Source organism: Echeneis naucrates, chromosome 2 (genome assembly GCF_900963305.1).
Source record: "Echeneis naucrates chromosome 2, fEcheNa1.1, whole genome shotgun sequence".
NCBI classification, from domain to species: Eukaryota; Metazoa; Chordata; class Actinopteri; order Carangiformes; family Echeneidae; genus Echeneis; species Echeneis naucrates.
The window spans coordinates 19968590-19986705 of NC_042512.1; the positions used below are offsets into that span (position 1 = coordinate 19968590).

General features: G+C 46.9%; 3 protein-coding genes across 6 annotated transcripts; 2 read left to right on the forward strand and 1 right to left on the reverse strand.

The window, feature by feature from the left end:
- The first annotated feature begins 20 nt into the window (after nucleotides 1-20).
- On the forward strand, nucleotides 21-4343 carry LOC115052516 (NLR family CARD domain-containing protein 3-like). Of its 3 annotated transcripts, none has more exons than XR_003841372.1 (7): nucleotides 21-173; nucleotides 439-610; nucleotides 776-1031; nucleotides 1224-1280; nucleotides 1806-3347; nucleotides 3587-3688; nucleotides 4046-4091. XR_003841372.1 is itself a non-coding variant. In XM_029516679.1 (7 exons), the coding sequence occupies exons 3-7, from the start codon at nucleotides 791-793 to the stop codon at nucleotides 4176-4178; spliced, it is 2199 nt and encodes a 732-aa protein (XP_029372539.1). In that variant the 5' UTR covers nucleotides 21-182; nucleotides 439-610; nucleotides 776-790; the 3' UTR covers nucleotides 4179-4343. The 3 variants fall into 3 exon arrangements, 2 of the variants coding, with proteins under 2 accessions (XP_029372539.1, XP_029372532.1); XM_029516679.1 differs by having other exon boundaries at nucleotides 21-182; nucleotides 1806-3471; nucleotides 4046-4343; XM_029516672.1 differs by having other exon boundaries at nucleotides 1806-3471; nucleotides 4046-4343.
- Nucleotides 4344-4453: 110 nt separating this feature from the next.
- On the forward strand, nucleotides 4454-10172 carry LOC115052549 (zinc finger protein 513-like). Of its 2 annotated transcripts, none has more exons than XM_029516708.1 (7): nucleotides 4454-4614; nucleotides 4834-5077; nucleotides 6249-6371; nucleotides 6777-6959; nucleotides 7468-7974; nucleotides 8370-8575; nucleotides 8685-10172. In XM_029516708.1, exons 2-7 carry the CDS (start codon nucleotides 5038-5040, stop codon nucleotides 9291-9293), a joined length of 1668 nt encoding a protein of 555 aa, XP_029372568.1. In that variant the 5' UTR covers nucleotides 4454-4614; nucleotides 4834-5037; the 3' UTR covers nucleotides 9294-10172. The 2 variants fall into 2 exon arrangements, with proteins under 2 accessions (XP_029372568.1, XP_029372577.1); XM_029516717.1 differs by having other exon boundaries at nucleotides 6825-6959.
- Nucleotides 10173-13296: 3124 nt separating this feature from the next.
- Nucleotides 13297-17969, reverse strand: ephx2 (epoxide hydrolase 2, cytoplasmic). The gene is made up of 18 exons (XM_029520997.1): nucleotides 17755-17969; nucleotides 17052-17130; nucleotides 16791-16953; nucleotides 16518-16708; nucleotides 16331-16453; nucleotides 16199-16261; nucleotides 16020-16115; nucleotides 15851-15929; nucleotides 15556-15590; nucleotides 15442-15468; nucleotides 15247-15332; nucleotides 15050-15161; nucleotides 14682-14756; nucleotides 14550-14592; nucleotides 14366-14468; nucleotides 14095-14164; nucleotides 13907-13987; nucleotides 13297-13829 (listed from the first exon to the last, which is right to left on the reverse strand). The coding sequence occupies exons 1-18, from the start codon at nucleotides 17856-17858 to the stop codon at nucleotides 13692-13694; spliced, it is 1668 nt and encodes a 555-aa protein (XP_029376857.1). The 5' UTR covers nucleotides 17859-17969; the 3' UTR covers nucleotides 13297-13691.
- Between the last annotated feature and the right edge of the window lie 147 nt (nucleotides 17970-18116).

Below are 18116 nucleotides of genomic sequence, written 5' to 3' on the forward strand. Positions count from 1 at the left end.
AATAATAATAACACGAACAGACGAAGAAGAAGACCCGGAAGAACACAGGTCAGCTACCCACTTTCAAACCTCCAATCAGGAACGGGCTGCAGGTCACGTGGTTCTCCCATGGCGGGTAAAGGAAGTGGGTCCGGTGGAAAGTCGGTTTAAAACCACAATAACACGACATTTAGGTAAGTTAGGTACGTTACTTTTCAGTTAACGTGTTCACTTTTTATTGACTCTTTTTTGTGTATAAACGTAAACAACTTCCACGCTTTCAGCTGACGCATCTGTCAGGTTGGTGTGTGTGTGTGTGTGTGTGTGTGTGTGTGTGTGTGTGTGTGTGTGTGTGTGTGAGAGACAGAGCTGAGGTGTCAGTCTTCTCATTTTGTGTTATACTGACAGCAACTTCACCAGGAAATAACACACACAGACATGACATTTCATCTTCTTCAGGTGTCTCCAGCCAGCTGACATCCTAAAAGTGTCCCTTCGACCGCCAGGAAGATTTTTACCTCATTTGCACCAAGTTCTGAATGTCACACAGGCCTACACCAGGTTTGTCTCATGCACCCAGTCCTGATGAACCTGCTCAGCCGAGTGAGTGGACCGACCTGCTGCTGACGCTGTGAGTTACACTCGTGCTTCATTTCACAGTCTGATCATGACTGATATCTGACTTTATATTGTTAAAGTCATAATTAGATATATTTCAAACTCTTTTACTTGCTGCAAGTCAACAGAGCACTGGAAACACTGGAGTTCCTGTTTGTTGTTGTTCTTCTTCTGAAAGAGTCAGGGAGCAGAGATGGAGATACCCGTGAAGCAGCAGCTGCTGTACCATTTGCAGGATTTGGGAAAAGAAGAACTCAAAACGTTCCATTGGTACCTGCAGAACGCTAACATAGTGGGCTATGAGGCCATCAAGAAGTTCTCGTTGGAGGATGCTGGCAGAGAGCAAACAGTGGATTTGATGGTCAGCATGTACACCACTGAAAATGCTCTGCAGGTTGCAAGAGCAATTTTAAAAGAAATACAAACGAATGGAGGTGAGTCAGTAAAAGACAAACATTAAGCACCTGGCAGATTATGCAGAAACAATAATGTCAAGTACATTTTTAAACATCTGGAATATTTTAAAGCTCTGACTTGTGACTGTTTCACTTTACCTTTGTAGCTATCAATAAAATCTTCATTTCAACAGAAATATCAATGAATTAAGATTCACTTTCTTCCTACAGGAAAAGGGCAAAGTGTTCAGCTTCAGAGTTCGCGGGCTCTTTCAGCTTCTGCAACAGGTAGAGGGTTCATGAGCTTGTCTGAGTGATAACAGCAAGGCACAAACCAGGGATGTGGACTCCTACCTGGCTGACCATGGAGACTCAGAACTGCTCTTCTGAGATAGTTTTTGGTTCTTAATACCACAATTATACATTTTTTCAGACACACGCACTTTAAAAGAAAACGTTGTAGAAATGAAAGTGGATCTTTAATTGTGTGTTTGTGCTGCAGGTCAATGCCTGGTACAGTAGAGGGTGTTCTTTCTCTACCAGAGACCCATAACTCAGAGGAAATGACCTACATGTCTATTTTATGATCTGCATACAAGAAAAGGGACCACAAAGTTGCAGTGTAGTACAGGCAAAGAATAACTTCTCCCATTGCCCCTTGAGGTGCAGTAGGCTGCTGGCATAATCAGGCAGACTAATGACCTCTGACCAAAGAGAACTCATGACGACAAGAGTTCAGATCCAAGTCTGGATTCATTTCACTGTGATCAGGACTTTCCTTTTGTGTCCTTTAACTCTTGTTTATACTTTCAGAGGCTCATTGCATGTGCAAGCCGAGACTGAAATCTCACCTGAAGAAGAAGTTCCAGGTCGTGTTTGAGGGCATCGCTAAAGCAGGATACCCAACGCTCCTGAACCAGATCTACACAGACCTCTACATCACAGAGGGGGGGGCTGCAGAGCGCAACGAGGAGCACGAGGTCAGACAGATTGAAACTGTTTCCAGGAGACAAGACAGTGCAGAAACAACCGTCAGACAAGTAGACATCTTTAAAAGCTCACTTAGAAGAGATCGACCAATCAGAACAGCGTTGACAATGGGCGTGGCAGGTGTCGGGAAAACAATCTTAACTCAGAAGTTCACTCTGGACTGGGCTGATGGCAAAACCAACCAGGACATAGAGTTCACGTTTCCCTTCACCTTCAAAGAGCTGAATGTGCTGAAAGAGAAGAAGTTCAGCTTGGTGGAACTTGTTCATCTCTTCTTCCCTGAAACCAAAGAAGCAGGAATCTGCAGCTTTGATCAGTTCCAGGTTGTGTTCATCTTTGACGGTCTGGATGAGTGTCGACTTCCTCTGGACTTCCACAACTCTGAGGTCCTGACTGATCCTACAGAGTCCACCTCAGTGGACGTGCTGCTGACAAACCTCATCAGGGGGAAACTGCTTCCCTCTGCTCGCCTCTGGATAACCACACGACCTGCAGCAGCCAATCAGATCCCTCCTGAGTGTGTTGACATGGTGACAGAGGTCAGAGGGTTCAGTGACCCCCAGAAGGAGGAGTACTTCAGGAAGAGGTTCAGATATGAGCAGCAGACCAACAGGATCATCTCCCACATCAAGTCATCCCGAAGCCTCCACATCATGTGCCACATCCCAGTCTTCTGCTGGATCACTGCTTCAGTTCTGGAGGACATGCTGAAGACCAGAGAGGGAGATGAGCTGCCCAAGACCCTGACTGAGATGTACATCCACTTCCTGGTGGTTCACCTAAAGCTGATGAAGGTCAAGTACGAGGGAGGGTCTGGTTCAGATCCTCACTGGAGTCCAGAGAGCAGGAAGATGATTGAGTCTCTGGCAAAACTGGCCTTTGAGCAGATGCAGAAAGGAAACCTGATCTTCTATGAATCAGACCTGACAGAGTGTGGCATCGATATCAGAGCAGCCTCCGTCTACTCAGGAGTGTTCACACAGATCTTTAAAGAGGAGAGGGGTCTGTACCAGGACAAGGTCTTCTGCTTCGTCCACCTGAGTGTTCAGGAGTTTCTGGCTGCTCTTCATGTCCATCTGACCTTCATGAACTCTGGAGTCAACCTGCTGTCACAGCAGCCAACCTCACAACCTCAAATGACCAAAGAGTTTGCAGAGAGATGCTTCTACCAGAGAGCTGTGGACGAGGCCTTACGGAGTCCAAATGGACACCTGGACTTGTTCCTCCGTTTCCTCCTGGGTCTTTCACTGGAGACCAATCAGACACTCCTACGGGGCCTCTTGACCAAAGCAGGAAGTGGCTCAAAGACCAACCGGGAAACAGCCCAGTACATCAAGGAGAAGATCAGAGAGCATTTTTCTCCAGGTAAGACCACCGGTCTGTTCGAATGTCTGCATGAACTGAAAGATCCCAATCTGAAAGAGGAGCTCCAGAGGTACCTGTCGACAAAGAGCAAAAAGGAAAACAATATAGATGAAAGCATCACAAGGTAAGTCAGTGGACTGAATCTTCTGATGCAGGAAGGAAAAGAAATTGAAAATTTATGAGAGTCAAGTATATCATATTAAAATGACCTGAAATGCATCTCTTGTGTCTCTCTCTAGAGCGTTAGCCAATAAGTTACGGATGATACATGACGAACTGGAGAGTTCCTTCCAAAAGATCCAAAATAAGTCCATCGAACAACAGAGACAGGTCACGATCAGGTAAGTATCTGTTGTCATGGAGATGAGATGTGTAGCAAAGACAACATGGGACTAAATACAATGGAGATATAATTGCCATTATTATTTATGAATACATCCTGGAACTGAGAAATTGTTAAATCAGTAGGCAGAATATGGAAAAAGTTAAAGGTTTACCATTTTAAAAGTGAGCAGATGCAAAAGAAAGCTGGTGAAACTTCAGTCTAACAGCTTGAAATTGTCCATCTGTTGAAAAGGTAACAGACTGAAACAAACTATTATAACAGAAACTGCTGTTGTTAAAGTTTTCAAGCAACCTGAGTGAAAAGATGGTGAATACTCTCCGTGATAATGCTGAAACACCTTGTTTTATTTCAGGTATTTCCTCCAGTGGAAGTCCTGGTGTTTTGGTGGATCTGATGTAATCCCGTCTCCATGCGCTGCTTACATCTTCTCTGTGATTTTACATTTCATTGTGCAGAAAAGTTTTTTCAAGCCTGCACATCTGTAAAATGTGTGAATGTACAGTGATTCTTCCATGAGCCAACCAAGATGCATTTGTAACACAAGCATTGTTGGGTTTTTTGTGTGTGCTTTATGTATGACAACATTTTTAACATCAAAATAAATACACTGCTGTGGAAATTCAAAGAAATTAGAATAGAATTAAAACAAGCCTCACGATGTGTTAGTGTTTTTGTGTTTACATTCAATAGCTGCAGCACTGTTGGAGATTTATGCTTCAAACGGACCTACGCGACAACAACAAAGCTGCATTCGCCATTTTGAACAAAGACAACAAGTCCCACAATGCCCCGCTCCTGTCACTGACGTCACCGGGAGCCCGGACCCGGCGCAGCTCCGCTGGTGTCGGTTAAAGGGTGTTTTTCACGGAGCTGGCGGCGTTTTCTCGACGACGGAGTGGTTTTTGTGTGACTTCTCGACAGGTGGGTTCTTAGGAGGAGCTCTGTCCACTCACGTGGATCGTGTTTCAAGTTCCAAGAACAAACGACAGCTCAGATTTCTGACGTTAAAGTTAGCCGGCTAGCAAGATGGCCACGACTATTTGATGCGAAACAATAACAAAGACGGAACCACGGCGGGGCTTTGGAGGCCCGGCTGCGGTCTGAAGTGAGTCCACTTTGTCATTTACTGATCTCAAACAGGTCTGGTAGCGATGACACCGCCGCCGTGGCCGGCCGTTGGAGGAAGAGGAAGAGGAAGAGGAAGGAGGTGATGGTGATTACATGCAGTTAGCTGGCTGCCCGGCTGGCTGACGGACGGACCGACGGACCGGAGCCCACTGGACCGTGAGGCGTCTCCCGCCGCAACCGGAGCAGGACCCGGACCCGGGCCGAAGACGGGCCAGGATGCCGCGGAGGAAGCAGTCCAACCCCCAGCCGGTGAAATGTGAGTTTAGCGGACTTTCGTCGTTTGTCTCAGCGCTGGCCTCCAGTCCTCAGTCCGAGGAGGAGCAGCTAATGTCGCCCTTTCTCTCAGGAGTCTGTCTGACTGGTTGAACACATCGACTGAGCAGCTTGTGTCCCTTCCTCGTTATCTACCAAAGAGGAAGACTGCTGGAGCCATGTTGTCCTTTACCCACATGTGTTGGTGTTATCTCATCCTGACTGTTATGGCTCAACTTGGACTCCACTTCCTCTCTTCCTCTTCACAGGCCTTTACCTGACCTCCCCCAGCCCCTGCTCCTTCCTTCCTTTCTTTCTTTCTCTGCTTCCTGTGCTGCCTCCCCTGCTCCCCAACCTCACATTTATCTCTGTTATTCTTTCATTTGTCTTCAGTGCCATTGCTCAGGTTCCATCTTCGCCTTTAACGTCATTGACAAACCTCTGAGATATTTTTCTTGACCACCATACTCAGCAAAACGAGATTTTAGCAGATTGGTGGAAAAGTCAACAATACTTTTGATCCAGACCTCTGATGATATAAAGTAGTCCGGACAGTGAATTAGTCAGTTGTGCCAAAAGTGACCAAACAGCTGATGTATGAGAATGTTATGTATCATCAGGGCTGTGTCTCGTCCCTTCTTTCACTTCTCTGTTTTCCTGATTTGTTCTTCACTCTCAACTCTTCCTCCCCTGCACTTATCTCATCCTCACTGATTTCCTCGGCCGCCTCTGCAGTTTGTTTCTTCCTGTCCAGCTCCTTTACACCATTAACTCTGTTACTTCTCTGTGACTTCTTTCCTGTTTCTCTAAAGTTTTGCATTTGAAACCTCTGTTCAGTCAGCCAGTTAGTTTGTTGAGATGGAAATGATTTAAAAGCAAAAATGTGAAAGATGTCAGGGTATACTTTCTCAAATGTGACAATTCGCTGATTCTCATGTTTGTTGTTCATTGTTCTCTGTGTACACGTATGTATAAGAGCACAGCTTTCACTATAAATTCACGCACACGCAAACACAGGTTTTTGTCCATAAGAAACACAGAACAAATCTTTTTCAAAGAATTAATTTAATATTTGTGATATTTTAGAAAAGGTTGAATGCCTTTTTGACCCCCAAATGAAGCAAAATAGAATAGATTGTCGTTAGTCTGAGAAGAGTTTGTGTACTTGTGTCCAGTGGAGTCAGAGGACGGGGCCGTGGTGTGTGAGCCCGGCTGCCTGGTGCTGGAGAGTGACTTCCTGCTGAGCGGAGAGCTGGAGTTTGGAGACTCTGAGATCATGGGGCTGGATAGAGACGCCAGTGAGTGACGCACACACACACACACACACGCACATCAGATTGTACAAACTGTGACAATGCAGGCTGACGTGCTGTATCTGCCAAACCTCTGAATGTTCTCATGTCACTGTCATTGTTCAGTTTCCTCTTACTTTTATCTGTGTACTGACATGTTTTAACAATTACATTTGGGTCACACTAGATTTGAGGGTTAACCATTTACAGATAAACAAATTCAGAATGGAAAAGGTCAAACTGTGTGCTTGTTGGTTCAGAGAAGGAGTTGAAGGCGTCTCCTGAGGTGCTGAGGAGCTCAAACTGTCGCAGATGAGTCGTCATCCACTCACCACCTGACACGTCTCTGAGAGGAGCTCATTCTTTACGCCTGATGACTTATATTTGTGTTTGTTTTTTTTTTTTTTAAAGTGGCGCTTCACAGACAGAAACAGCTGTTTAGTTCCTGTCCTTCTTCAGGTATGACGGTCTTCTCTCTCAGTGTGGAGGACGACCCCTCAGCTCCAACAGACTCCACTTTCCCAGCATTCCTCTCCTGTAAAGGATGTGGTCAGCTTTTAGGAGACGCACCACTGGGGGCTAGTTTGGATCTCGGTAACTGTTGCTACGTTTTTGCCTCTTTTCAGTGTTTGAGATACTGCTTAGTGAAGGTTTCTACATTACGTTCTAAGGCAGGTTGTTTTAATTTTCTTCTGCCTCCAGACATCAGTTTCATCTGGCTTCTGTGTCCTAATTTAATGTCCTGTCTCAGTCAGGCTGTCATCAGGTCCTTGACATGAGCTTCATTCTTTGTGTCCCAGATCAAACAGCGTGCTGTTATGCTGAAGCCTCTGATCTCCTTCATGACAGCCACTGATCACCTCACTGCACGACACAAAAGGAAACTTCAGTTGTGTGAATGTGTGCATAGATAATTAGAATGTGAAATCTTCCTGGTGTGTGAAACGATGATCTGGAAGCAGCTTATCTTCGTAGCTGTCACATAAATGTTGGCTGGTCATCGTTCAAATACAGAAAATGAATGTGGATGTGATAAATCATGCTGTTTACTGACACCGATCTGTTTTCCTGTTTGTGTTTTATCATGTCAATCTTGTCCCAGGTGTGGGTCTGGACCTGGGGGCGGAGCTTTACTGTCTCAGCTGTGAGGACGGCCTCCAGCGTGCAGCCTCCATCAGCTCCTCTCAGCTGGAGGAGTCCAACCTGTCAGACAGATCGGTCAGCAGCGGCTCGGATGGGAAGAAGAGAAACGTCAGTAAGGCGGGTGCCGCTGGTGATATCCCACCGAAACTTTACTCCTGCTCGCTGTGCACCTTCACTTCACGCTACTCCAACCACCTCAAACGCCACATGAGGATCCACGATGGCCAGAAGCCGTACCACTGCCCCGTCTGCCCCTACGCCTCAGCCCAACTCGTCAACCTGCAGCGCCACGCCCGCACGCACACCGGAGAGAAGCCATATCACTGTCACCAGTGCAGCTATGCCTGCAGCTCCTTAGGAAACCTGCGGCGACACCAGCGCATGCACACACAGGAGAGACCACAGAGGAGGGAGAAGGAGAAACGACGAGGAAGGCGAAAAAAGGCAAACGCCGAAACTGAAGACGGTAACAAACACAGTGAAAACTGCTTTGCATGTGAAAGTTTTGAAAAAGACCCAAACAAGATCCACAAATGAAAGAAAACACATTTAAAAACAAGCTCTGGAGAGATGTTGAGCTATGGGAAGGAAACAATAAATTATTTTGTCGTGAAATGTGGCCTGAAAAGAAACTTTTCATTTCATGAAAGAAAAAAATTTCACAGCACAAAAGAGGAAATTAACCAAAACTGAAAGAGTGAAAATGAGGAAGAGACGATGTCTGCTCAGCGACCTGAAACAAACTGAGTTGGTTTTACATTTTACATTTCAGCTGAAACGCTCTGACAAGCACTTTAAAACTCAGAGACCAGCAATAAACTGAAACATTAACCAGATTTTTCTCTCCTCTGTCGCCCTCAGTCATGTCTGACCTGACCCTGCGAGTGTCCCAGGACTCAGGCTTCCTCCAGACGTTGGGGGGCCTCGGCTCCGCCTCCGCCCCGCTGCCCGTCCTCCTCTTCCCCCTCTGCTGCCGGGTGTGTGGCCTCACCCTGGAGGAGGCCGACCTGGAGGGGGAAAAGGCGGAGGGTGATGGTGATGGTGAGGGCGATGTCGACGGAGGACAGGTACGACATGATGCCTCAAACACAGACATTATTTCCTCATTGGAGTCTGATCTGTGATGTCACTGTGACGTCCTCGGTGTCACTCACGCCTGTGTTCCCGTTGGTTCAGGTGTGTCGTCGCTGCTCGTTGGAGCTGCTATCAAAGGATGGACCCGGACCTCCCTGCAGCACAGCTGTGTCTCAGGGCTCCCGCCGCGGTCCGCGAGGCACCAAGCTGTACCGCTGCCCCCACTGCCCCTTCCTGTCCCACTACCCCAACCACCTGGCCCGCCACGCGCACATCCACTCCGAGGAGAAGCCGCACCACTGTCCGCACTGTTCCTACACCTCCTCGCACCTCGACAACCTCAAACGCCACATGCGCGTGCACACGGGCGAGAAGCCTTACCAGTGCCCGTCGTGCAGCTACGCCTGCGGGAACCTGGCCAACCTGCGGCGGCACGAGCGTATCCACTCGGGCGCCAAGCCGTTCCACTGCGGCGTTTGCGGCTACTCATGCAACCAGAGCATGAACCTGAAGAGGCACATGCTGCGGCACACGGGCGAGAAACCGTACGCCTGCGCCGAGTGCAGCTACACAACGGGACACTGGGACAACTACAAACGCCACCAGAGGAAGCATGGACACAACACAGACAGCTGGGACAAACACACACCCATCAACGGCCTCAGCTGGGGCAAAGACACTCAGGAAGGGCAGCCGCAGGAACACAGTTAGTGTGTTTGTTGTGTATACACTGGTGAACCTCCGGTTCAGGCTGGAGCCAAACTCAGGTGCCTTTAATGGACTGTAATGCTGCACTGACTTTACAATGAGGCATTAATGTGTGTGTCTGTGTGTGTGACAGGCACACGCAGACACACACACATCAGTGACATCATCAGGTTTTCAGAATAACGATTTTTCATGACCATGTTTATTTTCCTAAATGTTGCTTGTTTCAGGTTTCTTTTGTTTTGGACAAATTTTCACCTCTGATTTTACTTTTTTTTTTTTTTTTTTTATTGTTTTTGCCCAGAATTTATCTACATGTTTCTAAAATGATCCAAATGGTAAATCATGCTGCTCCAAGCCAAGATATTATTTCATATTGATTCACAAAATCTAAATGATCACAGGCTCTCATCTGACCATGTGGGACTTTACTCTGTGTCTTCTGTCTGGCCCAATCACTGCTCTTTTTCTTGTTTTAGCTCAAAAACCAACCCAGATTTTTCACATCCAGATGTGGATTGTTTTCTTCTTTTATTACAGATTTTGTGAAACAGTTTTAGACAACAATGGGAGAAGAAGAGAAAGTTTAGTCATGACAGAATGTTTATTTTCTTAAATGTTTCAGAGTTTTTGAGACACAGAGGGCTGGCGTTTATCTCCAGTTTATTTTTGTAATTCTGTGGTGAAGTGTGGCTCCCGGCTCTTTGGGGGGACGTGACCTGTTCTTCCAGACGTGAGTCTAAAAGCTGTTTCTGACTCCTGTGTTCAATAAGCTATGAAATCCAGGAACAGCCAATCACATCAGGCTCCGAACACAGCTCTGAAAACTGTGAATTTATCACTGGAAATATAAAAAGGAATAAATGAATGAAATAAAAGATTTTCTCTTGATTTCACTCTGAGAACGGATAAATCTGCAGCTCTCCAAAGAGAAAACACTCAAATCTTCAGGGATCATCTCATGCTCAGTTTGTTCACGACTCTAAATTCAACCTGGATTCGAAGTCATCAGTGGTTTAATTTTAAAGAGGCTCAAGGTGAATTTATTGCTTGTTTCATCCAAAACCTAGCATTCGTGGATCAACAGTGGATTTGACTGACCACAAGAGGAAGAGAATCAGCAGAATCCCAGTTCGGGGGAATTGAGGGATTTTGGCATCAGAACTGGAGAAGAAAAAGAAGTTAAGTTTTAAATTGATAAATGGTTAAGAGAATTAACACTACAGTTTGTTTCCAAGTGACTCCAGCAGGGTTTTTCTTCTCTAAAGTTTTTATGTTGATGGGTTTTCTCATTTTCAGAAACTTGTTAAAGAGCAGGGTCAATCAAACGAGTCTGCTAAATGGCTTCCTCTTTCCACGGTCTGCCGAGGAAACACCTGCTCTGCACACCCAAAGTGGAGGGACAAGGCCGAAGGCCACCGCTGCTCCAGGATTTAACATCTCCAAAATCTGCACCAACATCCTGCAGAAACCTCCAGAAGACGCACGAGCACGTCTGACCTGAAGCTGCAGGCCGCAACCCAAAGTACCACAACGCGTCTGTGGGAGCTGTTGGAGGGTGAGCAGAGGGGGAGGAGGGGTGGTGGGTGAGCTCAGCGGACTGTGACTGACTATCACCGTGGTGGAGCTTGTATGTAAAGCAGGTGGAGTTCCTGAGTGTGTCTGTGGATTTCTTTTCAGAAGCGACTGAAGAGAGCGACAGTGAACAGCCTGACCTGATGGGCCTGGTGAGTCAAATCAATTTCATCAGATTTTCACCTCCTGTTTCATTCATTCCTTCAACGCTGTAGATTCAACTTTGGTTCTGTCTGAGACAAGAAGTGACACAGATGTTCTAAAACATCAGGACAGTTTATCAACTTTCTCTGACTCAGAAAACTGGTTAAAAAAACATAGTCAGATTTATCCAGATCCGGTTCATGATTTGGTCCAGATCCGGTTCATGATTTGGTCCAGATCCGGTCCTTCATGTGGTCCAGATCCGGTCCCGTCATGTGGTCCAGATCCGGTCCTTCATGTGGTCCAGATCCGGTCCTTCATGTGGTCCAGATCCGGTCCCTCATGTGGTCCAGATCCGGTCCTTCATGTGGTCCAGATCCGGTCCGTCATGTGGTCCAGATCCGGTCCTTCATGTGGTCCAGATCCAGTCCTTCATGTGGTCCAGATCTGCATTCCTACAGAAGTCAGGTTGTGTTGAAGTGTCACAGACTCAGACATCTTTTTCTGTCGCTCTTCGGTGGGCGACAGGAGGTAATCCTCTGTCCCCTGAAGATGAACCCTCATGACCCTTAAAGCTGGTCATTTCACAACAGAGCTGGCAACGCCTCTAAGCCCCGCCCACTTGGGCCAAGCCACCACCCATGGAGGACTTGGTTTCTTCACCTGATGTTCTTCAGGGCTCATTCAGCCTGAAACTTTGATGCAGGTCAGCGGAGTGTGACAGAACTCGGGGCAGTTTCACAAAGAGCAAACACACACATCTACAAAGTGTAACACAATAAAAGAACACAGAAGGCTGGATATCCAGAATCACTTCTCACTTTGTGGCTTCTCATTTCAGTCACTTCAGTTTTTGTTGTGGTTGGGAAAAAAACCTGCCTCGTTCTGATTTTGACTTTTGAACGCTGTCGTTCTGTTCATCTGTGTTTGTTATTGGAAAGAAGTCTTGTCACTATAAGAATAATGATGAAGTTACTGTTCTACGTTCTGTCTTTTTGTGTGATTTTTGCAGAAGAACTCCCACCCAGAGATGTTCCCAGGGGACATTGTGGAATATCCCAGGAACAAATATTTCTCCCACTTTGCAATTTACTACGGAGAGAAGGACGGCGTTCCCTACGTGGCCCATCTGACGAGTCGAGGTTGGTGTTTTCATTTCTTTTCCCCAACGGATTTAAGATAAATGGAACTTTATCTTGAAATAAATGAATGAATATCACCAAGGCTCAAACTTTTAGAATCAAAGATAAATTTACGAGGATGTTGTTGCAGCTCGGGTTTGTTTAAAAGAGTGAAGACAACACAGAGCTGATAACGGATCCTGAATCATCCAGAAGTTTATTTACTTCAAACAAGTTAATCACAGAAATGAACAATCAGGTTTTTTCAGAGTAACACTGAAAAAAGAATATTATTTTGACAACTGCCCCTGAAAAACATTCGGCCATGGTTTGTGAATGATGAACTTTGATTATTCCTGGTTTGCTGTGTGTTTGTCAGATTCAGACGCAAAGCTCCCGCTCTTTGGCCGAGCCCTGAGGTCAGAGGTCAGACTGGATCCTCTGGGGCTGCTGGGGAAGAAATACAAGGTAACACACTGACAGTTCACACACACAGCGGCTGTGTTGGTCCGTCACCACCTCTGTGACCCGCCTCAGGTCAGCAACATGCTGGACGATGATTTCCCGGCCCGAGACTTCCACGCCGTGGTGAAGCCCGCCATCGACGACATGATGGGCCGCGAGGTGACATTTGACATCCTGTTCCACAACAGTGAGCATCAGGCCACGCTCTTCAGATATGGAATCAAGAAGTCAGGGCAGGTCAGGGGTCGAGTCTGTCCGTCAACCTGTTTCCATGGTTACCGAGAGAGCTGAAAGCTAATAAGAGTGTGTGTGTGTGTGTGTCTGTGTGTGTTACAGATAGAGACAATTTATGAACACATCATGCCGGCCTGGAAGAAGCTTTTTGAGAAAAAGGAACTGTGAGAAAATTGCCTCTGAGTTTTAAACCAGCAGGGGACGCCCTCACTCCATTTAACGAATGCAATTTTAATGAAAAGTCACTTCATGAGAATAGAAGCAAAAGGTCACAATATTACCTGATGAAGGCAACTAAAAGGTTCTTTTTTAGAATTAGATTCAGTAAATTCTTACGTTAAGTTTTAATTCTTCATGAGTTGCTCAAAGAAGATTAAATGAACTATGTCATTCCCTCTGCAGAAGAAGAAAAAGCTTTAAAGAGTAGAAGCTAAGACAGGAATCATTGAAATCATCATGATTCAATATTCACTCCTCAGTTGTTTATTTTATTAAAAGGTATGGTTGGGAGAGTTTACACACTTTATCAGAACAGTGAAAATGAAATCAATCTTCTGTCTGCTGATTAGTCGTTATCACAGTTAATTAGTATCATTAGAATTTCATGTTTTCATATTTTGGTTAAGAAACAAACAAATCTGTTATCATGAACTGTCAAACATTCAGTTTCTGTTTCTTATTTCATTAAATGTTTTGAGTCCAAGTTGGAATAAACAGATTTTTAGATACAGATCCATTTTAATGTAACCGTTTTTAGTAGGAAATCTTCACACCTTTATTGTGGCCATAGTCTGGCGATTTGCAGGATTTTCTTCCTCTCTCTGCCCACTCCATCCTTCCTTCCTCCCTCTGTCCTCACACTTCAGGAGCCCCACCGATGTCTCCAGCCTTCGTGAGTTTCTTTGAGCCACGATATCAGGATGTTGTTTGTCTCCTCTGGCTTTTCCATCTGGATCCAGTGTCCACACTCTTCTATGTGTCCTCTGCTCAGGTTTGGGATCTGAAATGATGAAATAACAGATTTCAGATCCATTTCCAATAATCTATAATCAGCCTGGCTGCAGTTTGTTTTCTCACCAAGTTCTCCATCCCTTTGGAGAAGGCGGGCAGCAGGACGGGGTCTTTCCCAGCCGTCACCATCAGCGCCGGCATCAGCAGCTAACACACAAACACACAACGTTTTTATTCCTGGAGTCTTAAAACTTTCTCCAGGACCTCAGGGAAACAGCAGCTACTTCCCAGCATGTGTCAGTTGTGTAACAAACCTTTGCAGCGGGTCGAGAACACATCCACCTCCAGTCCGCCTCACTGTTACGGTACCAGTTCAGCGGATTCCTGTCAGCAACACAAAATGTGATCATTTCTACAATAATGTACAAATTTTAACAACTGGCAGCCAACAGGTCTTATTTGGAAATAAGAGAACGACTCAAATGAATCCATGAAAGTCTTCTGCCCAAAGTCTGTTCACTGCCATTAACTTCCACAGTGAATGAATGAATCTGATTTTCTGTCAGTCTGTCGAGTCGGGACCACCTGAAGCCGGTCTGTTTGTACTGGCTGACGTAGAACTGCAGCTCGGCCTCTGTCAGCATGGAGGTCCTGGGGATCTGCTCAGGCAGACCCACTAACAATCCTCCTGTAACACAACAATATGTGTTGATGCAAATGAACTGAGAATGAGGAAGGTGTGAAGGGATGAAGCAGGAAGGCCTCTGACCTCGAGCACAGACCCCTGAAGTGCTGAGAGCTGGACGGTCCGCCTGAGGAAGACACAACAGGTGGGTGTGTGTGCGTGTGTGCGCGTGTGTGTGTGTGTGTGTGTGTGTGTGTGTGTGTGTGTGCGTCTCACTTGTTCACTGCTGCTGAAAAAGAAGATTTTGAAGGTTCTCTCCAGGTTTTTCTCCAGCTCGGCCTCGGCAACACCCTGAAACATGAGCAGCTGAAGCTTCAGGGCCAAGCTAACTGTTCCCTCTGCCTCCAGCCTGTATGCTAAGCTAAGCTAAGCTAACCACGCTACACCAGGAGACATATCTAGTCTGATGTGATGTTTGAAAAGTGACTTTAAGGGATAAAACATCAACAAACGGCAGATTTTCACACTGAAAAGGACCCAAACAAACAGGCAGGAAAGTGTTTGGATGTTGTAGGTTTGATCCCCAGTGAGGTCTCTGAGGCCCCCAGGGGCCGCGGTGGACTCCCTGATGCTTTGGGACTCACCGGCTGCTGGAAGTAGACCTGGTAGTCAAAAATGGCGACATCCTTCAGTTTCTCCCCTGGAGGAGCGGAAGGATCAATGGGGAACAGAGGGGTGTTCAGAGACGCCACCGCCCTTCACACAACCACACAAAAACACACATCAACACCTCTGACTCCTGCTCGGGGCTTCAGCCTGAAGTGTTACTGTGTGTGTTTACCGGACTCTCTCAGGGAAGTACTTGGCCAGGTTCCAGACCAGAGCGCCGCCCCAGTCGTGACCCACCAGGGTGACCTTTGGTATGGCCTGGGAACAGCACAGAGACCAGAGGTGGAAAGACGCATCTGCAGGTCTCCCTTTTTATTTTGAAGGCCAGTTTTAATGGAAGCTGTAATGTTAAACTCGTGTCTCTCACCATTTTATCCAGAAATGTGATGAAATCCTGCAAAGGAAGGAGCAGAAACAGCAACATCACACAGTGGTGCAGTTAAGTGTGTGTATGGTGTGTGTTGGTGTGTTGTGTTTGTACCTTGCACAGCTGCTCCTGAGAATATTCCTCAACGTCTGTTGGTGGAAAAAATGACACAAATAATGTAAAAACACACTGAAGGTCCGAACAGTCTACACAAAATAAACCAAGTACCATGAAACGGAGAAGTTAAAATGTTTAATGTGAAATATGGGCAGCACGGTGTCACAGTGGTTAGCTCTGTTACCCCACAACAAGAAGGTTGTGGGCTCGGTTCCCGGCCTGGGGCCTTTCTGTGTGGACTCTCATTTTCCCAGTTTGTTTGTTTGTTTGTCTCGCAGAGCTGTGAACCCACCTGGTGGCGCTGTGGACCCTCCGTATCCCTTCATGTCCAGAGCCAGCACCCTGAAACCTGCTGCTGCCAAGGCCGGGATCTACACCAGACCAGAGACAGGGAGGACGCACCGGTGAGACTTGTTGTTCAGTTCAGACAGACAGACAGGAAGTGAGACCCGGTGCCTCACCTGGTGCCTCCAGGAGAACCAGCTCTCAGGAAAGCCATGACACAGCAGGACCGGCGGACCTGAGCCCATTTCAACGTAGTGAGTCCTGACACCGGGCTGAAATGGACAGAGGCCAGATCCTTTTAGACCACACAGGACAGAGTCATGTCTCATGACAGGACACTGATCCAGATATTTACCCTGATGGAGACATATCCGTGGGACACCTCATCAGGGCCGCAGGACGCCGCAGAAACCTCAACCTGCAACACAAGTTAGCACGTTAGCATGCTGACGGTGGACCAGAGGGGCTGATGCTCACTGATCTGGACCTGGACTCCAGTGAAAGCAGCCAGCTGGTCCAGAGCCCGGTCCAGGCCGTCCACCAGGATGGTCTTCATCCCCACTGCCTGAGCTGCCTTCACTCCCTCCTCATCAGCACCCAGCCACACAGCCTGAGGTCAGAGGTCAGAGGTCAGAGTGGCCTCGAGTCACCATCAGTCACTGAGGGAGGTCTACCTGTTGTGATGTCACTCCTAGCTGCTGCAGAGCTGAGCTGAACATGGCAGCTTCAGGGACCCTGAGACCTGAACGGCACGACTGGAGGACCAGGTCAAAATGGCCGCCCAGCTGAGACAGAAGACAACCCATGTGGTCGCCAGCGGCGCTGTCATCGAGCCAGTGATTGGCCAGCACAGCTGTCCGTATCCCTGGTGGGGGGGCAGAGATGGTTACCAACCAGGTAACATCTGGAAAGTTTGTGTTAGCGTGTGCAGGTGTGTTTTTGTGTACCGCTGCGACGCAGACAGGCCGCTGTCCTCAGGACAGATGGCTGGACGTCCACCATCGCCTCTCTGACCGCCTCCAGCAGGCTTCTGACTGACCAATCAGACGGCAGAGTGATACCCCTGACCTGAGCCTCCTTCACACACTCCTCCTGCAGCACTGGGATCATCTGCACACACACACCCACACACACATGGTCAACAGCCACTCCCAGCCACTCCCAGCCATTCCCAGGATGCAACAGGAGGAAGCAGACTTTTCACCCACCTGTGAAAGAGTCACCTGGCCCCTCTCCGCCTGCCTCATGACACCATCCTTGTTTGATGCCACGCTGGACAGAAACCCACTGAGACAAAACGCACAACAACAAGATCAGACGCAACATGAATCATGTGACTATGTGAGGGGATACGGACAGACAGGACGACCCCGTCAGGACAGTCCCATCTCCTGTCCCCTGACAGAAATAACAAAACTGAGAGAAAGCTTGCATTTCATTTTTCTGTCCTCCGTCCTCTGTCCCCTATCACCTATTCCTTACTTCCTGTCATGGAATCAGTGACTCAGCATGGCGTGGTTATAGTGGTTGTTTGCCAACCTCTGGAGTCTGTTGGTGGATGTGACTGGCATGTTAATTAGAAATAGACAAAGACGTTAAACACACCAAGAAGCCGTTTGTTGCGTCATGTCTTTGACTCATCAAACTCTCTTTCCTCATGTCCATTTTGTTTCTCTGCACTTGTTCATCTAAACTTTTCTGCTGTAAAAACTTAAAATCTTAGTTAATAAATAAAAAATAAAAACAATAAATGAGCTTCTTCTGTTTTTAATAATGTTTTATCACAATCACTCAGCATGAAAAAACATCTACCTGCAGCACAGACACACAAACACATATCTCTAATTTGACATGGATTCCATAGTTTCAATATTTTTTACAGTGTGGAAATGTTGCATAATGGCTCCTTACCCTGGCAGTTTGTGCAACTGCTCCGAATTCTTAAAAACCACATCGAGTCGAGAAGAGACGGCGACTCCCCAGAAGCTGAACAAGACGGCTTTACTGTGAGCCATGAAGACAGATTTATTCCTCCTCTGCTTCTGCTTCTGCTGCAGCTGGTATGCTTCAGGGAAACCTTAACCTTCGCCCCTAACTCACAGGCAGCTCCTCCCACAGTGACATCTGGGTCAGAGTTGAATATCTTCTACAATTATGACACAACAATTTAGCTGTGTCACCAGAAACATGAGATACTCCACTGATGTGAGAAAGAGTTTTTACTTTATTACTTTCTTCTCCAAACTGAATGTAAAACCTGTGGTTGCACAAAA

Excerpts from the sequence above, each read along its gene's own strand:
- LOC115052516 (XM_029516679.1), top strand. The coding sequence starts at position 791 with ATGGAGATACCCGTGAAGCAGCAGCTGCTGTACCATTTGCAGGATTTG. Across the intron at positions 1,032-1,223 it reads AGAAATACAAACGAATGGAG|GAAAAGGGCAAAGTGTTCAG; the intron begins GTGAGTCAGTAA and ends TTCTTCCTACAG. Across the intron at positions 1,281-1,805 it reads TCTTTCAGCTTCTGCAACAG|AGGCTCATTGCATGTGCAAG; the intron begins GTAGAGGGTTCA and ends TTATACTTTCAG.
- LOC115052549 (XM_029516708.1), top strand. The coding sequence starts at position 5,038 with ATGCCGCGGAGGAAGCAGTCCAACCCCCAGCCGGTGAAAT. Across the intron at positions 5,078-6,248 it reads CAACCCCCAGCCGGTGAAAT|TGGAGTCAGAGGACGGGGCC; the intron begins GTGAGTTTAGCG and ends ACTTGTGTCCAG. Across the intron at positions 8,576-8,684 it reads GCGATGTCGACGGAGGACAG|GTGTGTCGTCGCTGCTCGTT; the intron begins GTACGACATGAT and ends CCGTTGGTTCAG.
- ephx2 (XM_029520997.1), bottom strand. The coding sequence starts at position 17,858 with ATGGCTCACAGTAAAGCCGTCTTGTTCAGCTTCTGGGGAGTCGCCGTC. Across the intron at positions 14,593-14,681 it reads TTTTCAGCAGCAGTGAACAA|GCGGACCGTCCAGCTCTCAG; the intron begins GTGAGACGCACA and ends TGTCTTCCTCAG. Across the intron at positions 13,830-13,906 it reads CCAAAGGGATGGAGAACTTG|ATCCCAAACCTGAGCAGAGG; the intron begins GTGAGAAAACAA and ends TCATCATTTCAG.